Source organism: Mastomys coucha, unplaced genomic scaffold (assembly GCF_008632895.1).
Source record: "Mastomys coucha isolate ucsf_1 unplaced genomic scaffold, UCSF_Mcou_1 pScaffold8, whole genome shotgun sequence".
Taxonomy (NCBI): Eukaryota; Metazoa; Chordata; class Mammalia; order Rodentia; family Muridae; genus Mastomys; species Mastomys coucha.
Window position 1 is genome coordinate 56,607,953 of NW_022196914.1, and position 21,219 is coordinate 56,629,171.

Sequence of the window (21,219 nt, forward strand, 5' to 3'; positions counted from 1 at the left end):
CAGTGGCCATACTCATTCTGAGTGGTAGCATCCCAAGCCATCCTTCCCATTGTCCAGTTCTTAAATTCTGCCCTCTCCCTCTTCTGAGATGTTCCCTGATCCTTGGGAGGAGGGCATTTCCATTTTCTTTAACACCATTTATTTCCTATTGTCCATTAGCTTAGTTCTTTCCTAATTATGCTTTTTAAAACCCATGTCCTCAAAACTGAACATGACAAGTAGGGATTATAGTTGTGGTTTACCTTGAAGAAGTCAAGGAACCACAGACAGGATGCTTAATCATTAAAGGACTCCATATTAGTTATCAAGTACATTTTTGAGCTTTCCAACAATTCTGCACCAGTCCTTGATGACAATGGTAATGTTTTGATTCCAAAAAAGCTTATTTTTGGAACCATAAACATGAAAGAAGCTGAACTAATCATGTGACATTCTCTGAGTCACCAGGAAGGTCTAAGAAGTAAGTCTATGACTGAGATGGGAGGGGGGAGGGCAGACAGCAGGATGCTTGTCCTTTTGTCAAGGGACTAGAGTTGGGGCACGGCTGCACCTGAAATGGTCACACCTCATTACCCTGGTACATCTCAATGCGCTATCTCAATGCGCTTGCTCACTAGCCTTAGGACAGTGGACTAAGCCAGCCACGGCCCCAAAGGACACCTTCAGCAGCATTTGTTATGAGGCTCAGCAGTGGGAAGGATGGATAGCTGATGGCTGAGAGGAGCCTGCCCTGTAACCAAGTGCAGCAAATCTAAGATCTGTGTTCATGTTCCTACATTTTTAACCTTGCTCACCGTGTTTATACAAAGCCATTTGCGGCAGCTCACAAATCAAGTTCCAGACTTCAAGGCTGGTTTCCATCTTTGGTATAAGACTAAGCATTATTTTCAGAGCACCACTGTTGCCCTGGTAAAGGCCACTGGCACTGACATCTTAAAGGCAATGGGTCCTGACTCTTTGGCACTTCAGTCACAATAGGGAAATAACACACAGACATTTCAATCCTTCCCAAAGATCCCAAAAGGAGACTGCATAAAATGGGAATTTCCCTTCCTGCTAAAAACCACATTATGCATTTCCTAGTTTGATAGTTTCCAGTGTCCTGCTTTCCTTCCTTTGGACAATTCCTCACTCTCTTCCAAACTAATCGATTAGCCAGTCCTTGCTGACCACCTCAGACTAACGTTCATTTTCTCATTACTAGGATCTTGCCCCTTAATAAATTTGTCCTGTTTTCCTTTTGGCTGTGGACACTTGCTTCCTTGTCCTGGGAATCTACAGACATATCTATTTCTTTCTCTAGATTCTAATTTCTCAGGATAGGTGTTCTCTCTCTCTCTCTCTCTCATTCTCTCTGTCTCTTTCTGTCTCTCTCTCTCATTCTCTCTCTTTCTCTCTCTGTCTTTCTGTCTCTCTGTCTCTCATTCTCTCTCTTTCTCTCTCTGTCTTTCTGTCTCTCTGTCTCTCTTTCTCTCTCTGTCTCTTTCTGTCTCTCTGTCTCTCTTTCTCTCTCTGTCTCTCTCTTTCTGTCTGCCTCTCTCTGCCTCTCTCCATCTCTGTCTCTGTCCCTGTCTCTCTGTCTCTCTCTCTTTCTTTCTCTCTCTCTCCTTTCTCTCTCTCTCTTTCTCTCTCTCTGTCTCTCCTTTCTCTCTGTCTCTCTCTCTCCCTCTCTCTGTCTATCTCTGTCTCTGTCCCTGTCTCTCTCTGTCTCTCTCTGTGTCTCTCCTCCCTCTCTCTCTCCCTCTCTCTCTGTCTATCTCTGTCTCTGTCCCCGTCTCTCTCTGTCTCTCTGTGTCTCTCCTCTCTCTCTCTCTCTTCCCCCCTCTCTCTGTCTCTCTCTCTCCCCCCTCTCTCTCTCCCTCTCTCTCTCTCTCCCTCTCTCTCTGTCTATCTCTGTCTCTGTCCCTGTCTCTCTCTGTCTCTCTCTGTGTCTCTCTCCTCTCTCTTTCTCTCTGTCTCTCTCCCTCCCCCCCTCTCCATTTTCTCATACATTCCTGGTGGTGATACTATGCTTTGCATACTATAAATGCTTTAAAACTTGACTTTAGCAACAGGGGGTGAATTACCTCAAAAGGAAAACATTTATCCCCTGAAGAAACAACTCATTAGATAATTAAATATTTACTCTCTCTTCTTCCAGTCCAATTAACAATGCTATCTGTGCAAACAGGCAAATGTATATACAGTATGCCCTCGTTACCCTAAGTCAATCTTTTGGCAAACACAAAGACAGTCTCAACCTCACAAATAATTAAAACATAAACTGGGTCATATTTTGTTCCTGGTTTTCCTTGAGAAAACTGATGTGATGTTTAGTAGCAAATGAAAATTTATTTTGCAAATCCATATCCACAAAAATGCCACCAAGCATGGGTCATGTGTCTTCCTTTTCTGATTTTGATCCCACTGCTATGACTTAGTGTGGTAATTATATTACAAAGCTATTATCTGATGAAATGAGAATGGCAAAACAATTTAAATGCTTGTCTAAAGAGACTCTGTTAGAATGCAATTATAAGTGAAATTACAATGGCAAAATAATTGAAATGCAAGTCTGGAAGGCAGAGTCATAAAACCATTAAAACTCCTGTGTTAGGGACTCACACCCTTGAGTGAAACTAAGTCCTCCTGGGGACACCTTATCAATTCACTAAAGCAGACAACATTCATAGACAGATGGACCCATCCAGGCTCCTCTTTGCTTGCAGTATTATCTACACTTTTCAATGACACCTGCGAATGTGTCTCATCACCAGATGCTGGCTTTTGTGACAGACTGAAAAAGGAACACTATGCAATGCTGTACAATCCAGTGCCATGAAGGTTATGGAAGAAGGGCAAGCCTGGACTAGGCTTTTCTGTAAACTCTGCAATATAAACGCTAGCATCATAGATTGAAAAGGGTTTCCTTCCAAATACAAGTCTGCAATGCTTAAGTGCCCACGTGGATACAATTCTAAGGATCTGGCTTGACACATTCTACTGAAACATTCCCTTAGCAAAATCTTGAAAGTTCTTGGACAACCAGGCTCACACTGATACACTTGCCCACCAGAGGAAAAGAAAATCAACAAAGGAAAAACAGTTTCAGATACAAGGGATCTGCTGAAATAATCAATGTGATGACTAGCTAAGCTTTCTCCCCCAGGCATGGTGATGTCTGCATTTTGATGGTTGGACACACATGAATCTATCAGCAAAAACATGCAAGTTATTTTTCCAACTTCCACCCTGTAGCCCCTTGCAATCTGCTTTGATGGACTCGGTTCTCTTACTCACACAGGAGGAAGCAAATACCCACAGAGAGAGCTAATTTAAAGAGTAAAAAGCTTTAAAGGAATTAGACAATGTTGGTCCTAATTTTCTTTGTGATTATCTCTTGTGCCGCCAGAAAGTTGGGAATTGACATCTAATCATACACATTTCTTTGCATCAATGATTATGATATTATTTAATAAACTATATTACAAAACAAAAATTTTACACTTTCGGTTTCTCAAGCTTAGTTTAAAGACATCTCCTGGAAATATAGACACTAGTAGTCTAATTTCTTTAATAGCCTCTCAAACATATAAAGATTTTCATTCCTACAAACATGCTCTTCAAGACACAATTTGTAAGAGGGGTTTGAAAACCATCCTGACTTAATGTATCAAGGAGTTGACATGGACCCTTAAATTCTGTGTATTTCTCCAACTTATCTCAAGAGTGTTAACTACAGCTCCAAAAGAATAAGAACCCTGGGTTCATGGTGAACTGGGTATAAAAATTAAATCTGATGTCTAGGCAGCTTATAAAAGACATACTGCAACACATGGAATTGAACTAGTAATAAAATTTGAAGTTGATTTAAAAAATCATATTAGAGAATGAACTTTGTCCAGCTTAGGTACAAACAATGAAAATAAAGTTATAATCACCTACAGAAAATTGTATGTATAAAGCTAATTGGGGAAAAAATAAGCCAACATTCTTGTGGATCACAGGGGGAAGTATCAGTGTTCTAAAAACAAATGACAGCATTAGATGTAATATTTGAAATCAGCATTTAACATTTTTATGGAATATACTTCTATTTAGAAAGTGTCAAGTGGGTTTCCTATAAGGGTCCAGGGAATGAACCCAGGGCCCTGCACATGGCAAGGTCTCTACCACTGTGCTACATCCCCAGCTGTACTTTGACCTCAGTAAAGGAGACACCTCTGTAAATCTATTCTGCCAAGCACCCATGTGACATATAAGAATGTGTTGCTTCACCAAAGGCTATCCCCATAATGGTGACCCAAAGACAACATTGCTAGTGATATCATAGTTATCTCTGTAGATTTTAATGATAAAAATGAAATTTACATATCATGTAGTGATGTACTTCCCATTAAATGTCACATGACTTTTCCTATAGTAGGTTAAAATGTATTTCTCTAACTCACCTTTAAAAATGCACACAACTAGGTGGTAATGATGGATACATGAAACATGAAGAAATAATCTAGAAAGTTAGCTACAGAACCCGAGTGACTCTGTGCAGGTGCTCACTGCACAATTCCTCTTCTTTTGTAGTTTTAAAATTTGTCATTAAAAATTGCTGGAAAAACGCAATGCTCTAAATCAGTGGCTCTCAACCTTCCTAGTACAGCCATGACCCCTTAATACAGTTCCTCATGTTGTAGTGACCCCAGATGGTTGGATTTTCATAACCGTAACTTTGAAAATATCTGATATGCAGGATATCTGATATGTGACCCCTGTGAAAGGGTCATTTTACTCCTAAAGGGATCACAACCCATAGGTTGAGAACTGCTGCTCTAAGTGAAAGTTTTTTTTTTTTTCTGTTCTCCATAAATAAAACATTTCAGAGTTGCTTTACTGACATAAGGCACTCACCTAGCCATCCGGATCCTGAATTCGGTATGCATAGGTCTGTCTCTGCACTGGGTAACACGAAGCCCACCACAAACACCTCCACGCCATCTGCCATGAGAGCCATGCCCAGGACGAAGAAAAGGGCCCACTGGAAACGGCCGTGCCCACACTCTTGGATTATCAGCTCATACTGCTGGGCCAGTTCTTCCTCATCAGCCCTCCTCTCTGACTCCAGCTCTCTGCGGTCCTTGTACTCATCTCCTTTGGGCTGTCCTATGGACACGATGCTGTCCTTCCCTTGGTTAGTGCTGGGGATGCCCTGGTACTCCCCTTCATAGATCTCATCCTCCTCATCGTGACCCTCAGTGGCCTCACTTGAGCCTTCATCATCATTGGCCTCCCCACTGTAGGTTTCTCCAGGTGGGTAGTAGTCATCATCATCATCTTCATCCTGGAACCGACTGTAGGACCGCTGGGTGTATTCATCCTGGGCCCGGTCCACTGCCTGGTTCACCTTCTTCACTGTCTGCTTTTTCACCTCTTTGGCAATGTCCTTGGCACCCTTCATCAGTGAAGTCCTATCCTTGTAGGAGTCTTCCATTTTGTCTTGGCCGATGGGCAAGGCGCAGCAGGAAAGTGTCCACCGAGAGTGCTTAGCAGCTCAGCTGCAACAGCATCATCCACTCTTGGTTCAGAACAGAGCTGCACAAGAAGAACCAGGAGAGATGCACATTAGTCCTTTCCCTGTGTTTTCCATCACCCAGCTGGAAAGAGCTGTGGGCTCTTCTCACTGTCCCACATATAAAGACACAGAATGCACCTTTCCTGCTTTGATCCTCCCCCACCCCCACATGAACACTCTATGCTGCTTCTCAGCTCAATGACAATCAGTGCCTAGAGTAGTTGGCTAGGGTTGTTACTAGTTTTTGTTTAAAAAAAAAAATGTTCTTAGGATAATGTTACTCAGGTGTTCTACTGAGAGTGAAGCTAACTACCTTATAGCTTTTTTTTTTTTTTGGTTTTTCAAGACAGGGTTTCTCTGTGTAGCCCTGGCTGTCCTGGAACTCTCTGTAGACCAGGCTGTCCTGGAACTCAGAAATCCGCCTGTCTCTGCCTCCCAAGTGCTGGGATTAAAGGCTTGCGCCATCACCGCCCAGCCCTTATAGCTTTTAAAAATACAAGCATCATGTCTCAAAAGGCTCCTCAAGACTCAAGGATCATCAAAGAAGAGAGAGCAGAGCGATTTAAGAGCCAGAGATGATGGATAAATATAAGAAAACAGGTACCCAGTAACAATGGGACAGCTACATACATGGAATCACAGTGATTGTGACAGCACACACCAGACCTGGGAAAACGCTAACTAGAAAAAATCCCAGCATGGAGATGTGGAAGGTGGGCAGGAAGTCCCACTCCTAACTGAGGTGACATTGGCCATTAATAGCAGGGTCAGTTCTCTTGAAGGTTACGACCTCTGGTGCGTCAACCACACTCCCAGACATGCCCCACCCTCCAGTACTTGGGCAGCACAAACTTGACTCAGAGTGGGTTTTTGTTTATGTATTTTTGTTTTTGTTTTGTTTTTTTGTTTTTTTTTTTTTCCGAGACAGGGTTTCTCTGTATTTTTAAAGGAGAGGTACAAAATTGGGTGGGTACGGAGGTGGGGGTGGATCTGGAAGGAATTGAGGGAAGAGGAATGACTATGATTATGATCAAAATAAATTTAAGGAATCCTTCAAGAATTAAAAAATATATTTAAACAGCTGTAAGGATATACCTTGACTCATAAGCCACACAGACATATAGACTCACAAAGCATACACATAGACACTGTGAAGGCATGACTGGATGAAACTAGAACCCCTCCTCCTGTCCCAAGCTTGTTTCCCTGCACTGAACAGCTCATTGTCCAATTCTCAGCCTTGTTTCTAGACAAATTACAGAGTATAATGTACACTATGCACCAGGCCCCAATTTTCATTGAAAATCATAATTCATTGAAAACCAATGGGCTAGAAAGATGGTTCAGTAAAGTACTTTATACACAAGCAAAGAACTGGTGTTTGGATCCCCAGAGCCTATGGAAATGCTGGGTGGCAGGCAGCATGCCTATAACTTGAGTCTCCAAAGCTGGAGGACAGAAGATTCTTAGATAATGCTGACTAGACAAATGACCCATACTGGCCAGCTCTGGACTTGACTAAGAGATTCTGCTTCAAAAAAGAATATGAAAGACTCACCAAGGAAGATTCCCAAAATAAATCTCTGGATTCCATACACACAAGTGCACACATGTATGTGAACATACACACATATATACACATTCACACACAGGCATATATACACATACACTACACACATACACACATACAAACATATACACACATACACACATAAACATACATATGCACACACCACACATACACACAGAAACATATATTTATATATACACATGTGTATATATATACACATGTATATATATACATATATATATACACACACAGAGACCACACATACACACTGACATGCAACACACACACACACCACACATACATACATACACACACATATGTATACATACACATTTTATAAACATACAAATGCTTGGTTTGGTTCTTACTATACCAAGTGTGTATGAAGTATTTTATGTACATCCTATATTTTTCCTAGTTCTTTCAATCCTATAAATTAAATGTTATAGTCTCCATCTTTGAGATGAGACTACGAAAGCATAAAGGGATTAACAAGTCCAGGCCCAGAAGGCTTGTCAGAGAAGCTGGGTCTGAGATCAAGGCCTTAACCTCATCCACCTCACTCAGTGCTCCCCTCGGCTGTGAGTAAGTGCCCCAGCCTGCTTTCTATTCTTTTCCTCCCTGTCCTAAAATTGTTTCACCACCTCTCCTTTAAGTTATGTTGTGGCTTTACAATAAAAGAAGTTGGAGTCACTAATGATATCTTACACCAGTGATGCCTTTAAATGGACCGTAATTCTCAAGTGCAGTTTTGTTTGTTCATGGAAACTATCAGAATGTGGTGGCTGCCTTTCTAAAGAAAATATGATGAAGTTAAATAAGGTATAGTGACCAAGAGGGCAGGAACCTAGGCAAAGCCTTGAAACTTCCAGTCTCCAAGAGTCACATGATGTCCTTTCTTATTCCTTTGCTGTGAGATGATGGTGGTGATCCTATATTGTATGGCGGTTCAATGGCTCGCAGTTTACATCATTTCTAGGACAGAATTTGACGTCTATGAAATCAGGTCACCTAGAGGCAGAGCCTCCCATCAGGCGTCAGATGCACATCTTTTAGGAAAGAATAAGGGTTGAAGGTCAGGGAAGGCCGTAATGAGCAGAAGACTTGGTCATGCACGATGTAAGAAAAGATCTCCATGCGGTCTCTCAGGATGTCAGACAGTTGGTGATGCCTCCATCCAAGCTTTCACACCGCCACACCTGCCGAGCTTTCACACTGCCACACACACTGCCACACCTGCCAGGTGCCAGCTAAGGGTGCCTATGGCTGACCCTGAGATACAGGTGCTTTCAGCTTCTGCACTGAAGTGAAAGCAACTTCAGCTCTGGGGGCAGATTTTGAAAAGAACAGGTGGATGATGGAAACAAGGCACAAAGGAAAGCTGGGAGAGCCCAGTGAGAAATACTCAGGTGTGTGTGGGCTGCACACGAGACCTTCTCCTTCAGGGAACACATCATCATCTTGCCTGTATTGGAAGTACTGGGGATCAAACTCGGGGTCTGAATAGGCTGGGCAAACATGCTGACACAGAGCTACAGCCCCAGTCTTCAGGTTCCTGTGTAAATGCCCTGATCATCATGCTGAGCCACAGAACTCATAGCTGACTAAAACTGTTTTTAAAGGTGGTAATTAAAACAAATTGCTTTACGACATGTTCTCTACTAAATGATAGGCACACTTTGCACAAATATAAAAAAGATAACATGTATATATTAATGAAAATTATTCTGGCAAGAAGTGTGGTGTATGGCTGTGTGTGTGTGTGCACATGTGTGTGCATGCGCATGCACATGTACATGCATGCTCTCAAACGCATTTCCTCTTTGGGTGGTTCACAAAATAGCATATACCTAGTAATGCCACATAGTATTTTAAAGTTGCTTCACACAAGTTCCCATCACACACATGCATGAACACACACACACGCACATACACACACACACACACACACCAGAGATAGATAGATAGATAGATAGATAGATAGATAGATAGATAGATAGATAGATAGATAGAAAGATAGAAAGATAGATAGATAGATAGACAGATAGATAGATAGATAGTTTTTGTTTCTCCACAGAGCCTCCACCTTCAGTCTTTCCCTCTCTTGTACCCCTCATCAGTCATACTATAAACAGTTCCTGGGAATGGAGGAATAGACAGCTGATATTAAAAGCTTCTCCTTCCTAAATGATGTACATGCTTTTCAGATGCTAGGACGGCACCTTTCTCATATCTGCCTTTACCTAGACTTAAAAGTGCTATGCACTCATTGCACACTGGCACCCCTTAGAGCAGCTAGTCTGTTTACCACACAGTGAATGCCAGGCCAGATATCAAACCAGGCAGTGCCACTCTGGAGCTCACTCGTTTAAACATCAGATCAACTACCTTTTAGTGAGCCTGTGGTGGAAGTGAACGTTTGGTGAAGGAGAGCACCACACCAGGGTCCAGGGAAGCATCTGGACTTTTCCCAAATGCCTGGTATGCAGAGGTTGTGCAGAGGGGCTTAGGATGAAAGAACTTAGTTCCCTGAGGCAGGGAGAATGGAGGAAGAGGGAGCTGTTAGGAAAAGCATGAAGAGTTTTTATCTTTACAAAATGAAGGGGTATGAAGAAACATGCTGACAATGGTTGCAGAATATTCTGAGAGTACAGCTAAAGATGATTAAATGGAAATTTATATGTTACATTTATTTTATCTCAATAAAAATACTAGAAACAAGACATTTAAATATATTTTATTAAATCTTTGAGAATTTTATAACATGCATTTTGATTATACTCTCTCTTTCTCCCCCAGCCCTTCCCAAATCCATACCCTCAAAAACTTCTTTATGCCTTTTTTTTTTTTTAAAATATAAGATATTATCTCTTAGAAGATATGCTGGGGAGATTATTTTAAAATTATTTAAAATTACATAGAATCAATCTCTGTGTGTCTCTTTCTGTTTCTCTTTGTGTCTCTTGCATGTGTGCATGCATGTTCTTGCACACACACGCACAGGATCATATATGTTTCTACAACCCAGAGATATTCATCCTTAATAGTGTTCAACTTTGAACACTGGGACTGTGCAGAGGCGCGAGCATGGAGCATGGAACATGGATCACAGAGCATGGAGCACGGAGCTAGTCACTGCACATGTGTGCCTGAAGCCCAGCGCAGATCACTTTAGCATCTATAACTCTTCCAGTGTGGAATTTCCTACTGGTGTCGGTGGCTCTTTCAAGCCATACAGAACTTTATGGCATGTGTTGTCCATTTTGGCTGTCAGGATACCTTCCAGAACAGTGGTTCTTGGAATGTCACCTGTGGATCTCCAGCAAACCCCTAAGGTAATCCTAGGAAGCTGCTAGCTTCTATAACAAGAGTGGTTGTTTGGTTTCATTCTCTCATGAATGTACAGTAGCCTTCTGCAGGAGCTGCCTGATAAATAGTAGCATCACTTTTCTAGTGGATAATGGGACATCCTTGCAGACGCTTGTGTTAGACAGAAACATCCTCAGGCTTAGCTTCTAATATTTAATAGCAATCTTAATCACAAAGTGAAAGTTCCTTTATCATTAATAAGTTTTAAAAGTGGAAGCAGGTCTTAAAAAAATAGAACTACTCTTATAGGTTACAATCCAGCATTGTGAAGCTTCCTGTGGGTTTTCTGTTTTTGTTTTGTTTTGTTTTGTTTTAAATAGGGTTTTGTGATCACCTCTGTTATCGCCCTAAATGGGTAACAAACTGTTGAACTAGTTTGCCTATCATTTGCTCTCAGTAATTCTGGATTCCAAACTGTGCAATCTGCTGTAAGGCTTGGGGTTTCTATCTTGGCTAAGTGGTAGAGAGCTGTCAGCTGTCCTACCAGGCAGAGGTGTATGCTGTGTTCCCATCTCCCAGTTTGCCTGTTAACCACACCCTGGTTATAATCTTGCAATAGTCTCAGTCCCCATGCTGGCTTGTCCTCCTTTCCATTCCTATCCTTCAAGGATCTCTTTGTCCTTCAGGGATCAATCATTTTGATCAGTATTTTGAAACATTACCCAGGGCATGGACGAGGGTATAGGGCTGCGGGGAACAGACTGGAAAGGCACTCAGTCCAGGTGGATGTTTTCATAACTTGCTTTGATACTGCAATTTTCACTAGCTTTTAAATATTATTCTACCACTTTAATTTACATTGGGCTATAATTCATCTGACTTGACTCCACCACTGGGCAATTAGGCGGTGTTTTATTATTAGCAATGTGTGCTGAGAATCCCTAAGGTCAAAAGGAAAGCAGAATTTTGGTAACTTTAAAATCATTCTATTGTCATATGGGAAGGTTAAAAGGGTGCTCCATCTTCCTGTGTTTTCGCCTATACTGGAAATTGGCAGCTGGGATGAATGAAAAGCAGGTTTTAGCATTTTAAGTTGCATTTGACCTCTGGTAAAGTTGAACGTTTTTCATGAAATGCTCATCCTGTGCCATTCTCATTTTGGGTTGACAGTAGGTTTAGTGGTGACTTCCAGAAAGACATGTCTGTGTTTTAGCCACCAGAATATATAACTGATATCTTAGCTGGAAAAAGCAATTGTGTTAAAGAATTGAGATAAAACCTCCCTGGGCTATGTGGGTATGCTAAAGATCCTTAGACAACAGTCCTTGTGAGAGAGGACAGGAAAGACACAGAAGGGAACTAGTCCAGATTGCAGCAACAGCCAGAAGCCAAGGGGTCCTAGCCTCACCCACCCTGAGAGACAAAGAAGGCATCTCTGCTAGAGAGACTGCGGGTCTGCTAATACCTCCATGCTGGGATTCTGGCCTCTAGAACAGAGAGAAGACAAATTTCAGGTCACCCAGTTTGTAGCAGTCTGGTAGGCAGACACAAGACACTAACACAGTCTTTTGCTTATTGAATTTTAAGAGGCCTTTGTGTGTGTGTGTGTGTGTGTGTGTGTGTGCTATAAATATTTTTCTCAGATTGTCTTATCCACAATGAAATTTTGCCATGAATAGCTATTATAAATCATTTTTATACACTCTACTTAACTAGGTTTTCTGTTCCTATTTTCTGTCTTATTAGCAAACTTAGGGCCCTGTTGAGCTTCTAAAATATGCATCTATAGTAGAACTAGTTTTTGCTTAGTTGTTGAATGTTTAGTTCTGTAACTTATTTTGTATATTGTATGAGGTAGGGCTAGCTACCAAATATCTCAGAAACAGTTATGGAAATATCCCAGTGACAAGAAACAAAGTTCTTAGAGGCATTCATGCCTCTTAAGACCCCCATTCTGCCTCAATGATGGCCATCTCCTGCTAGCTGGACTTGTTTGACCTTTTATCTTTTGCTATATTTTATACCAGTGCATGCTCATTCTTTTCAAGCATATTTTTATTATTTCCACCTGCTTTATCTTACAAATAAGCTTTAGTGTTGCTTAGCCATTTTTCAAAGAATTTTCCATTAATGTTAGGCTAAGTTTAAAAATTATTTCCAGAACTAAAAAAGTCTGATAGTCAACTCACTCAATGCATATAAATATGTTATCCAAGCCTTTGCTGCTACTCAGTGAAGTTTATATAATTCTTTATTGTGACAATTATTTAATAAACAAAGTATATATATATATATTTTTTATATATATATATAATACATATATTTAAAACATTTTCATATTATTTTATATATTTGTTTATTGGTCTTTCAGACCATGACATATACTCTGGCCAGAAGCTCTCGCTCCTGTCAGATACATCAGAGGGTCTGGTAGCTGACATATAGTCTGGCCACAAGCTCTTGCTCCTGTCAGACACATCAGAGGGCCTGGTAGCTGACATAGAGTCTGGCCACAAGCTCTTGTTCCTGTCAGACATATCAGAGGATCTGATAGCTGTCTCCTGTGGGACATCATCATCTATGGGATCATCCATCAAGGAGCAGATGAGGTGGGCTGCAACGACTGAGTCAGATTTACTAGAGGATAATTCAGGAAGGGAAGTCTGGGACCATCGCACGCACAGACACTGCTCTGCAGGAAGAACTGGCAAGCAGACCTAGGACATCTTCAGTTGAGCCTAGAAAGAGTTCAGTAATCCTAGATTCAGTCCCCAAGTTAACAGCGACATCTTATGATTCTTTGGGGAAACCAGATGCCCAAGGAGAATTCAAATAATTCGCATTATGAAGAATACTCAGCTAAAAGAAAGGAAGAAGAAAAATCCAACCACAAGCAACTCCTACTCTTGGATAGCAGAGAAACATTCACTTCTATTGAATGACTATTGACATTCTCACAAAGGGTTTTCCCACATTGAGGGACCGCCAGGCCTGAAAAGGGCCATCTGTGAATCTGTCTCTTCCACCAAGACCCGAAATCATATGAGGGGAACTCAGTGGGCAAAGCCAGGAGCTGAGTTTCTTTCAGGAAGCCTGGCTTGGATATACAGCTGGGGTGGGGAAGAGCAGCAGGCTTCCCTTCACAATGCTCATTTATTTCTGTAGTGATTAAAAGACCATTCACACCGTATTTACTAGGGACCAGTGATAGACATATCAGGTATTATGTTAGGAGCTGAAAATCAGAGACTGAACAAGACACACTAAGCCTCTGGTTGTATAGAATTTCTTCCTCAGTCGTCACAATGGGAGAAAAAAAAAGAACATACTTTGATGCAGCGGTTAGTCCTAGAAATAAAAACAAGTCAGGGTGGGGACTCAGAGCAGCACTGCTCCGTGGAACTTCCATGTTGATCTTCTATATCTGAGTCATCCCTTTGAAACATAATGACTACACATAGCTAGTGGCTGTCCAAAGGCATCATGCAGGGTTGCCCAGTGGAGGAGGAGGACTTATAGGAGGCGTGGTCCAGGGAGTGCTGATTGGAAGGTGAGCTTGAATAAGAGCTGACTCCAGCTAGGATGTAAGTCATGTTGCTACCCAGGGGCTTAGACGCAGAACAGTGTGCAAGAAGGAAGGCCGTCTAGTGGAGGAAGTCAGAGAAGGTGGTTGGCTAAACAGAGTCAGGGGCAGGGAAGAATCAATGAAATGACTAGGGACAGATCATTGGAGACTTTGAAGGTTATGGGAAGAACTTTGAGTCTTAGACGAGCACAGAGTACAGAAATACATCACTTTGTTTTGCCATAACAAAATACTGTAGCCTGCCTACTCAATAAAACTTAGGGTTAGCACAGAGCTTCAGAGGCTAAAAACCCAAGATCAAGCAGTTCTTTGTTCCACTCTGACAAGGCCCCCCTTAGTCAAAACACAACATGGCAATGAAGCGGAGAGGAAGATGGCTGCATGCAGAGGAGATTCCATGATAAGTTAGTAAGCCAAAGACCAGGGAGGAGCCAGACTTGTTCTTTTTATGATAACCCACTGCTGTGAGTGGAAACTTCCTCCATGAGACCAGCATTAATCCTTTGAGGGCAGTGCCATCATAATGTAATTCGGTCCACACCCCACCATTTCCTGACCAGTGCTCTGGGGATCAAGCACTTAAGCCATGAACCTAAGGGGATGAACCATATTTAAGCCTTAGCAGGAAGTGACAGGATCTAGAAGAATACAGCTCAGTGGTGCAAAACAAGGGTTTCCTTTAGGGCTAGCTTCACCCAGTCATTGGAGACACGATATTGTTCTTTGATCCCGTTAGCTCTGCCCTTTGACATTTGTAGACATGTTTATTGTGACTACAACCATGTTATAATGAAGCAATGTCTTCTATGTGTTTAATGTCCTTAGAGGCAAACTAGAGGAAGGAAGATGAATGAAAAGTTAAAGCAACAACAACAACAAAAAATCCAGCTGTGCCCAGTAACTGCTCCGTGAGTATCAGGATAAAATTGGAGTCCTTTATTCCCTGTTGGTAAGGAAATAAATAAAAGTCAGAGAAAAAGAAAATAACACTACTGTTTCAGGATACTTCATGATACTTTGAACCCCGAGATTGTGTTTTTTACTGGAAAACCTGTTTTTAGCTGTGGTGTAGCTCAGCCCTAGCACATAACTTTAATCCAAGAGTTTTCTGTTTATTATAAACAGAATTAAATCAAGTGGACCACAGGTCAAGAGGTGGAGCAAGCAACCAGTTGACATGGAGTGAATATAGAAAAAAACCCACAGAGAGTAAGGAGTCAGGAGGATGAATAGAGAGACACAGAAGAAGTAGGAGGGGGGGACATTCAGTTGGAAGGGTTGGGGAGACAGGGTGGAGGAGGAGAGCTTTCTTTTGGGGATATTGGCTGAGGAGGAAGGTCAGCTGGGTACTTTCTCTGCTTCTCTGAGCTAGCAGGCTTTTACCACAACTTCTGGCTCCTGAGTCTTCACTGGTAAAGTCAAATGTTTGGGGTTTTGTTTTAAAAACAACACATCATCTATAAGTCAGATATTCTACTTTGTACGTTTAAAGGTTGCTATAGAGCCAGCTAAATACTCATTTGAAGAATTGCTTTGACCCAAAGATGGAAAACTAAAAACAATCATATCTCCCATCTGTCTCCTCAGTACAACAGGTGCACAGTTACTCCCCAGTCTTTACAAGAACTCAGCATCCCTTGAGAAACAGGTGCTGCAGACATATTGAAATGAGCTAAGTTTTAGACCCAAATTGTGGTCTTGTTTATGAGTCAAATACACACGTGAGTCCCAATACTGCCTCTGTCCTTACTAGCCTGACAGCACTAGTTCAAAATGGGCAAGAACATGATTTAAGACTAAAACAGGACAGGCCACACAAGACCTAGCTACTAAATGATAGTTTATTCAAAAATTAAAAACGGAAGAATGTAACTTGTAGTCAGAATTCATCACTCAGCAGTAACGCTGAAATTTCCTTTCTAGAATGGAAAGAATGGTAATTGGCTAGGATGGTTGTGCTCTGCCCCACCCTAAGAGCATAGCTGGATGTCAGAGGGGCTGAGATTCACTCTCCATTGTTTACCACTGCCATGTCCACTAAGGTTTAGCCCACAAAGAAAAACTCTAATAGACATGTCTGTTTCTAGTTTGTCTGTCTATCCTGCTGCAGGGACGAGGGTCATGTGACTAGCATCTTTGTAGAGATTTGGTGCAATGTAAAAGCATAGTCAGGATATCAACTCTGCTTCCTTTGCTTCACCCTGATTAGAAGCAAAAACTTCCCCAGACCTCAGTTTAGCCCCGGGAATGTCAACAAGGTGAGCTGGTGGGCATTTTCCCTTCAGTACCTACTGCCTAGAAACGGCATGGTTTCTTTCTGCTTTATCTAAGTTTTACTTGGTAAATATTTCATTTTGCTAGGTTCCTGGAAGTGGCCACAAGCACAGCTGCCTGTGTTTACTTGGGCACCACCTGAGCACAGAGACAAAATCCCCAGAGCACTGTCCCTGTGGAATACCCAATGCATTGTTTCCCTAGCTTGTGGTCTCCAGAAAGAAGGTGCCAGAGCCTCCATGAACATCACCATAGATACTCCATGGCTCTAGGGAGAAGCAGCTTTGGGATCAAGAAGGTTACTGATGCACAAGTTCCCTACAGAGCTTGGAAAAAGCAAGAATACTAGACCAGCACAGGACTCTGCTCTGTGTGTTCTAGCCAGGGTTCAGTGGGTGCACAGCAGTTCTGTGGGCTGAAAAACAGGCTTGGAGAGGCAGGTCTTTACTTCAAGGATCTCTCTCTCTCTCTCTCTCTCTCTCTCTCTCTCTCTCTCTCTCTCTCTCCCTCCCTCCCTCCCTCCCTCCCCCTCTCTCTCTCCGCATGTGTGTATATGTACATTTGTGTATGTGTGCATGTGCATGTGTGTGTGTGAGTGTGTGTGTATGTGTAATAGGAAGAACAATGTAAGATGTTAAAGAAATCACTGTAAAGAACACTCTCCTTTCTATTTTCTAGTACAGTCTTTACTGTCTTGGGAGAAAAGAGCTGCCAAACTAATTCATTCATAGCATATAAAGAAAAGATGGGGTGCTTCTTCCTCTGAGACATTTCTTTCTCAATTACAAAATTGAACAAAATGTGTAAGTTGTAAGTGCTTAAGCCCAGTGGTTGACTACAAATGTTGGATTTTGGAGGACAGGAGGTACTTCTGGGCTGAGGGCCCTCTACCTGGGCTACTGAATATTACATCAGTATATGAGAACTGATCTGTTCCCAAAGCAATAGTCACAAGGAAAGTCAGGAGCCATGCAAACACATGGATAGATTCCAAGTTCTCTAAGGGAAGGGACAATGCTTTGGCTCATCTTGGATTCTTAATGTCTGAGACAATCACAAAGCTCACTGCATGCAGCAAAGTGGCTTGCTGTGCAGTGGGAGTAAACCACCCCCAACTGTAAGCACACAGAAGTGAAACAAAGGCCTCTAGGTGTCCTTCATCCAGGGACTTTACTTCCTGTGGGAACACACTCCAGACAATTGCCTTACAATATCCTAGGACCTATATGCTTATACTATGGAATAGAATAGGGCCTAAATTGAACTAATTAGCCCAAAGGTAGACAAGTAGAGGTGCTCACTGGCTAATGAAAACATGTAATATGAATTCAATATAGGTTTAAAGTAAACCACAAAGCCTATATAATCCAAACACAGTCTGAGCCTTTTACACACACCCATGCTGGATACTGGGACTATTCTATTCTAAGAGACAAGTATCATTTGACTTTGACCACACACACCAAAAGTAAAGTGGTTTTTGTTAGCTTTGGGGGCTCCAAACCTACTGCAAATTGGACCACAGAAAAGCTCATTCCTGACCAACAGGAAGACACAATTGGCAACTGATTATATAGAGGGGTGCTCCCAAAAATCCATCACAAGAAAAATTCAAAAGTTTTTTTTTTAAAGAAGAAGGAAAAAGTTTCAGTTAAGGACATCCAGAAAACGTCTGTCACCTTCTCCCCATCTCTGAGCAGGTCACCCGCCTTAAATAACATTACGTGAACACTCTGAGGGCCTCCTCTCTGTGTTACTTACTGGTCCTATCTTTGGCCCTTTGGTGTCTCTTGTCCACACAGAAATCCTTCTCATCACATGACAGGAGATACTATTCCCCTCTGAAAGCCCCTAAGGGGTTTCCTTCCCACGCCCTTGGCCCCACGTGACCTGATCCAGCTCCCCAGTTTCATTGTCCACCATTGGCTTCTCTCTGCCCTGCCATACTAATCTCCGACATGCCAAGTCTCCTTCTGCCTCAGAGTTTTTGTGCTTGCTGTCCCACCTTTCTGGAATGTTCTTCACCCAGGTTCACTACTGGAAGCCCGCTCTCAACTTTCTTCTGGGAGGCAGACCCAAGAGGGTCAGGAAATAGAGATCATCTTCAGCTACATATAAAGTTCACTTTCCAAGAATATATATATATACATATATATATGTATATATATATACACATATATACATATATGTATAAATAAATCAGTAAATCAATCAATCAATCAATAAATAAAATAAGAGTGGCACCACATAGAGCGCTAGGCCATAGCATCCCTACACCACCATTCTTGAGCAGTACCTTTGATCATACCCCAATCTGACAACACAGTACACAGAATTAACTGCTCATTGTCTGACTTACCCCACATGATAACCCTCAAGACAAGGAAGACTCTCTCTCCCTGGGTCATTTTCATTTAAATCCTAATGTCTAAAAGAATGTGAACACATCACATATTAACTATTTGTTAAACAAACAAAAATAAACAAAGTCAGGCAAAGACACTCTGAAGCAAAGATAAATCCTATTTGCTGGCCTTCTCAGAACCTTTGAAATGCTAACACGCCTCATGTGCTTCCAAAGAAGGGTTGGTTACCATGACCAAACTCAGACCTCAGAACTCTTCACCAGCAGAGCATCCTCCAGGAGAATCCTTGGGACCAGCCCTGGGGAGCTCTGTTGTCAGTCACATCAGGAGTAAAACATGGTTCCGGTCCTGCCAATGAGGAGAGGGCCCACGAACAAGGACAAAGGCTTCCTCTGTGATCAGTGTGGTTCACACATTACAGAGGAGCCCACGTGCCACTAAGATCCCGGGAGAGAACATTTATTTGAATTTTTCTTGATCCCATCTTGGGAAGACAAATAAGTTCCATGGCCAGCTCCGCTGAAGGAAGAGAGTTACTTTCAGCTTTTGTCTCTAGGTCCAGCAGCAGAAACGGCCACCACAGCCCCATAGTCAACAGGGAAACGCACTGTGTGAATGGTAAAGCAAACGGGGAAAGGCAAAAACACATCCCCTTCAGGGAGTCTTGCTTCACTTCTAACAGACTTTCACACAGTTCACACTGAGCTGCCTCACACTCATCACAAAAGCCCTTCTGGGCTATTGTCATAGGGAAATCGTGCCAGTCTCTGACAAAGACAGGTCTAGATCTTAAAACAACGTAGCAGTGAAGGAACTTAACATTCAAAGTCTGTTGGATAAAAGGAGTCCCGCCTACTTTCCCACAGTGAATGCCACAGTGACATTCAGTCTGGTATAAATTGTCTGCTGCCTGAGGTCAGCATTCCCTGTGAGGAAGGAGAATGGTGGAGAGGACGGGTAGGCAAGGAGACCAAGGAGGAGGAGGGATAGCCTGTGATGTAAACAGCCACTCTCAAGCAGGACCCCACTATAACCATAGCTCCCCAAAATACATCAGTGTTTGGTGAGGCAGGGGAATGGGCTCATTGTCCACCTCTGCTAGATAGAGGACGACACTGCATGCTGAAAGTGGGTGCTACATTATAACTGTCACCAAATAAGAAAAGACCTAAGGGCATTCAAGAGATGGAAGTTTTGAGGGATGCCTCACTTATTAGATAGAAAAGCACACAAAAAAAGAGAAATATAACAGAACAAAGATATAATGAGTGGACTAGTCACTTCCTGGAAATGGCATCATCTGCTTAAGATGATTTTGGTCCTAATTTTTTCAAAGATTCCCCATATGCTCTCTCAAGGTAAGCAGTCCCAAGCAGACCTCTTTTCCTCAAGTGTTTCTTCATGTAGAATGTCACGAATATTACAATATGGCCAGGGCTCACCCCTCAGCCATTGGATATATGGAGATAGGCATATGCAGTATGTCATCTGCATAGCACACAGCGTTTATTAAGTATTTCATACATACACATCACCACCCTTGATCCTCATATGTACTTAGTACAGGTAGAACACCAAGTGGGTTCAAGTCATGAATCAATAATCTGACAGTTCTGGTGACAATCACAGTGTTGGGGTGGTATAGCTCCCTCTGAAACCCACAGAGCATCTCCCCTTGGCATTTCCAGCATTTATGTTACTCATGGGCCCCAGCATCCATTGTTTGTCTCTGCGTAGTTCCTCTTTCCACCACAGCTCTTATGACTTGCTTCCTATGTGACCAAAATTCCCTCTTCCCATAAGGCTACCAGATGGGCTAGTATACCACCTTAACAGCTTTACCTTAAACTGATTACACATGCAAAGATCCTATTTCCAAACAAGATCTCATTCTTAGATATTGGGGGTTTAGATCTCAATATGCATACTGGTGAGACACTGTTCAATCCACAGAAATCTTAGAGAGAAGTGACTACATGAAATTAACTCATATTTAATTAAGTTTGTAATTTATGTCACTAGTGTTTACCCTGTATACAGGGAACTAAATTCAGGTCCTCTGGAGAGAGCAAGTATCTTTGAGACTGGAAGGACCTGTAAGTCTTATTTTGGAGATCTGAATTTAGTTCCCAACACTCACATCAACTGCTTATAACCACCTGTAACTGCAGCTCCAGGTGTCGGACATCTTGTCTCTTCTGGCATGGGCTGGCAGCTACACACTCATGATTTATGTTTAAGCAGACACAGAAAAGATGCACATGCATGCACATGCAGGCACACACACACACACACACACACACACACAACTTTTTTTTAAAAAAGAACACACTATTTATGAGCGTGAGTGGAAACAATCCTAACATTCTTCTTGACTTCTTTCTTTTACACCCCATCATTGAAAGCTTAAGTGTCAGTTATATGTAATAACACTATAACCAGTTACACTTTGGAAATTAATTCTCCAATAGATTGCCATTTTGAATATTCTACTCATGAGAACACAAAATTAGTTGATTTGGTAATCATAAATTTGCAAGATCCATCAAGGGATAAAAAGTAGGACAGC

The 21,219-nt window shown here is 42.0% G+C and overlaps 1 protein-coding gene across 2 annotated transcripts in view; it reads right to left on the reverse strand.

Moving 5' to 3' along the window:
- Window positions 1-21,219, reverse strand: part of Sv2c (synaptic vesicle glycoprotein 2C) — a 183,634-nt gene that overhangs the window by 132,083 nt on the left and 30,332 nt on the right. The window contains exon 1 of one of the 2 annotated variants that reach the window (XM_031360011.1): window positions 4,885-5,564. In XM_031360011.1, the coding sequence (XP_031215871.1) occupies window positions 4,885-5,464 (580 nt within the window). In that variant the 5' untranslated portion in view covers window positions 5,465-5,564. Of the gene's footprint in view, window positions 1-4,884; window positions 5,566-21,219 lie in introns of those variants that run through there. The other variant, XM_031360010.1, reaches the window with a different exon arrangement.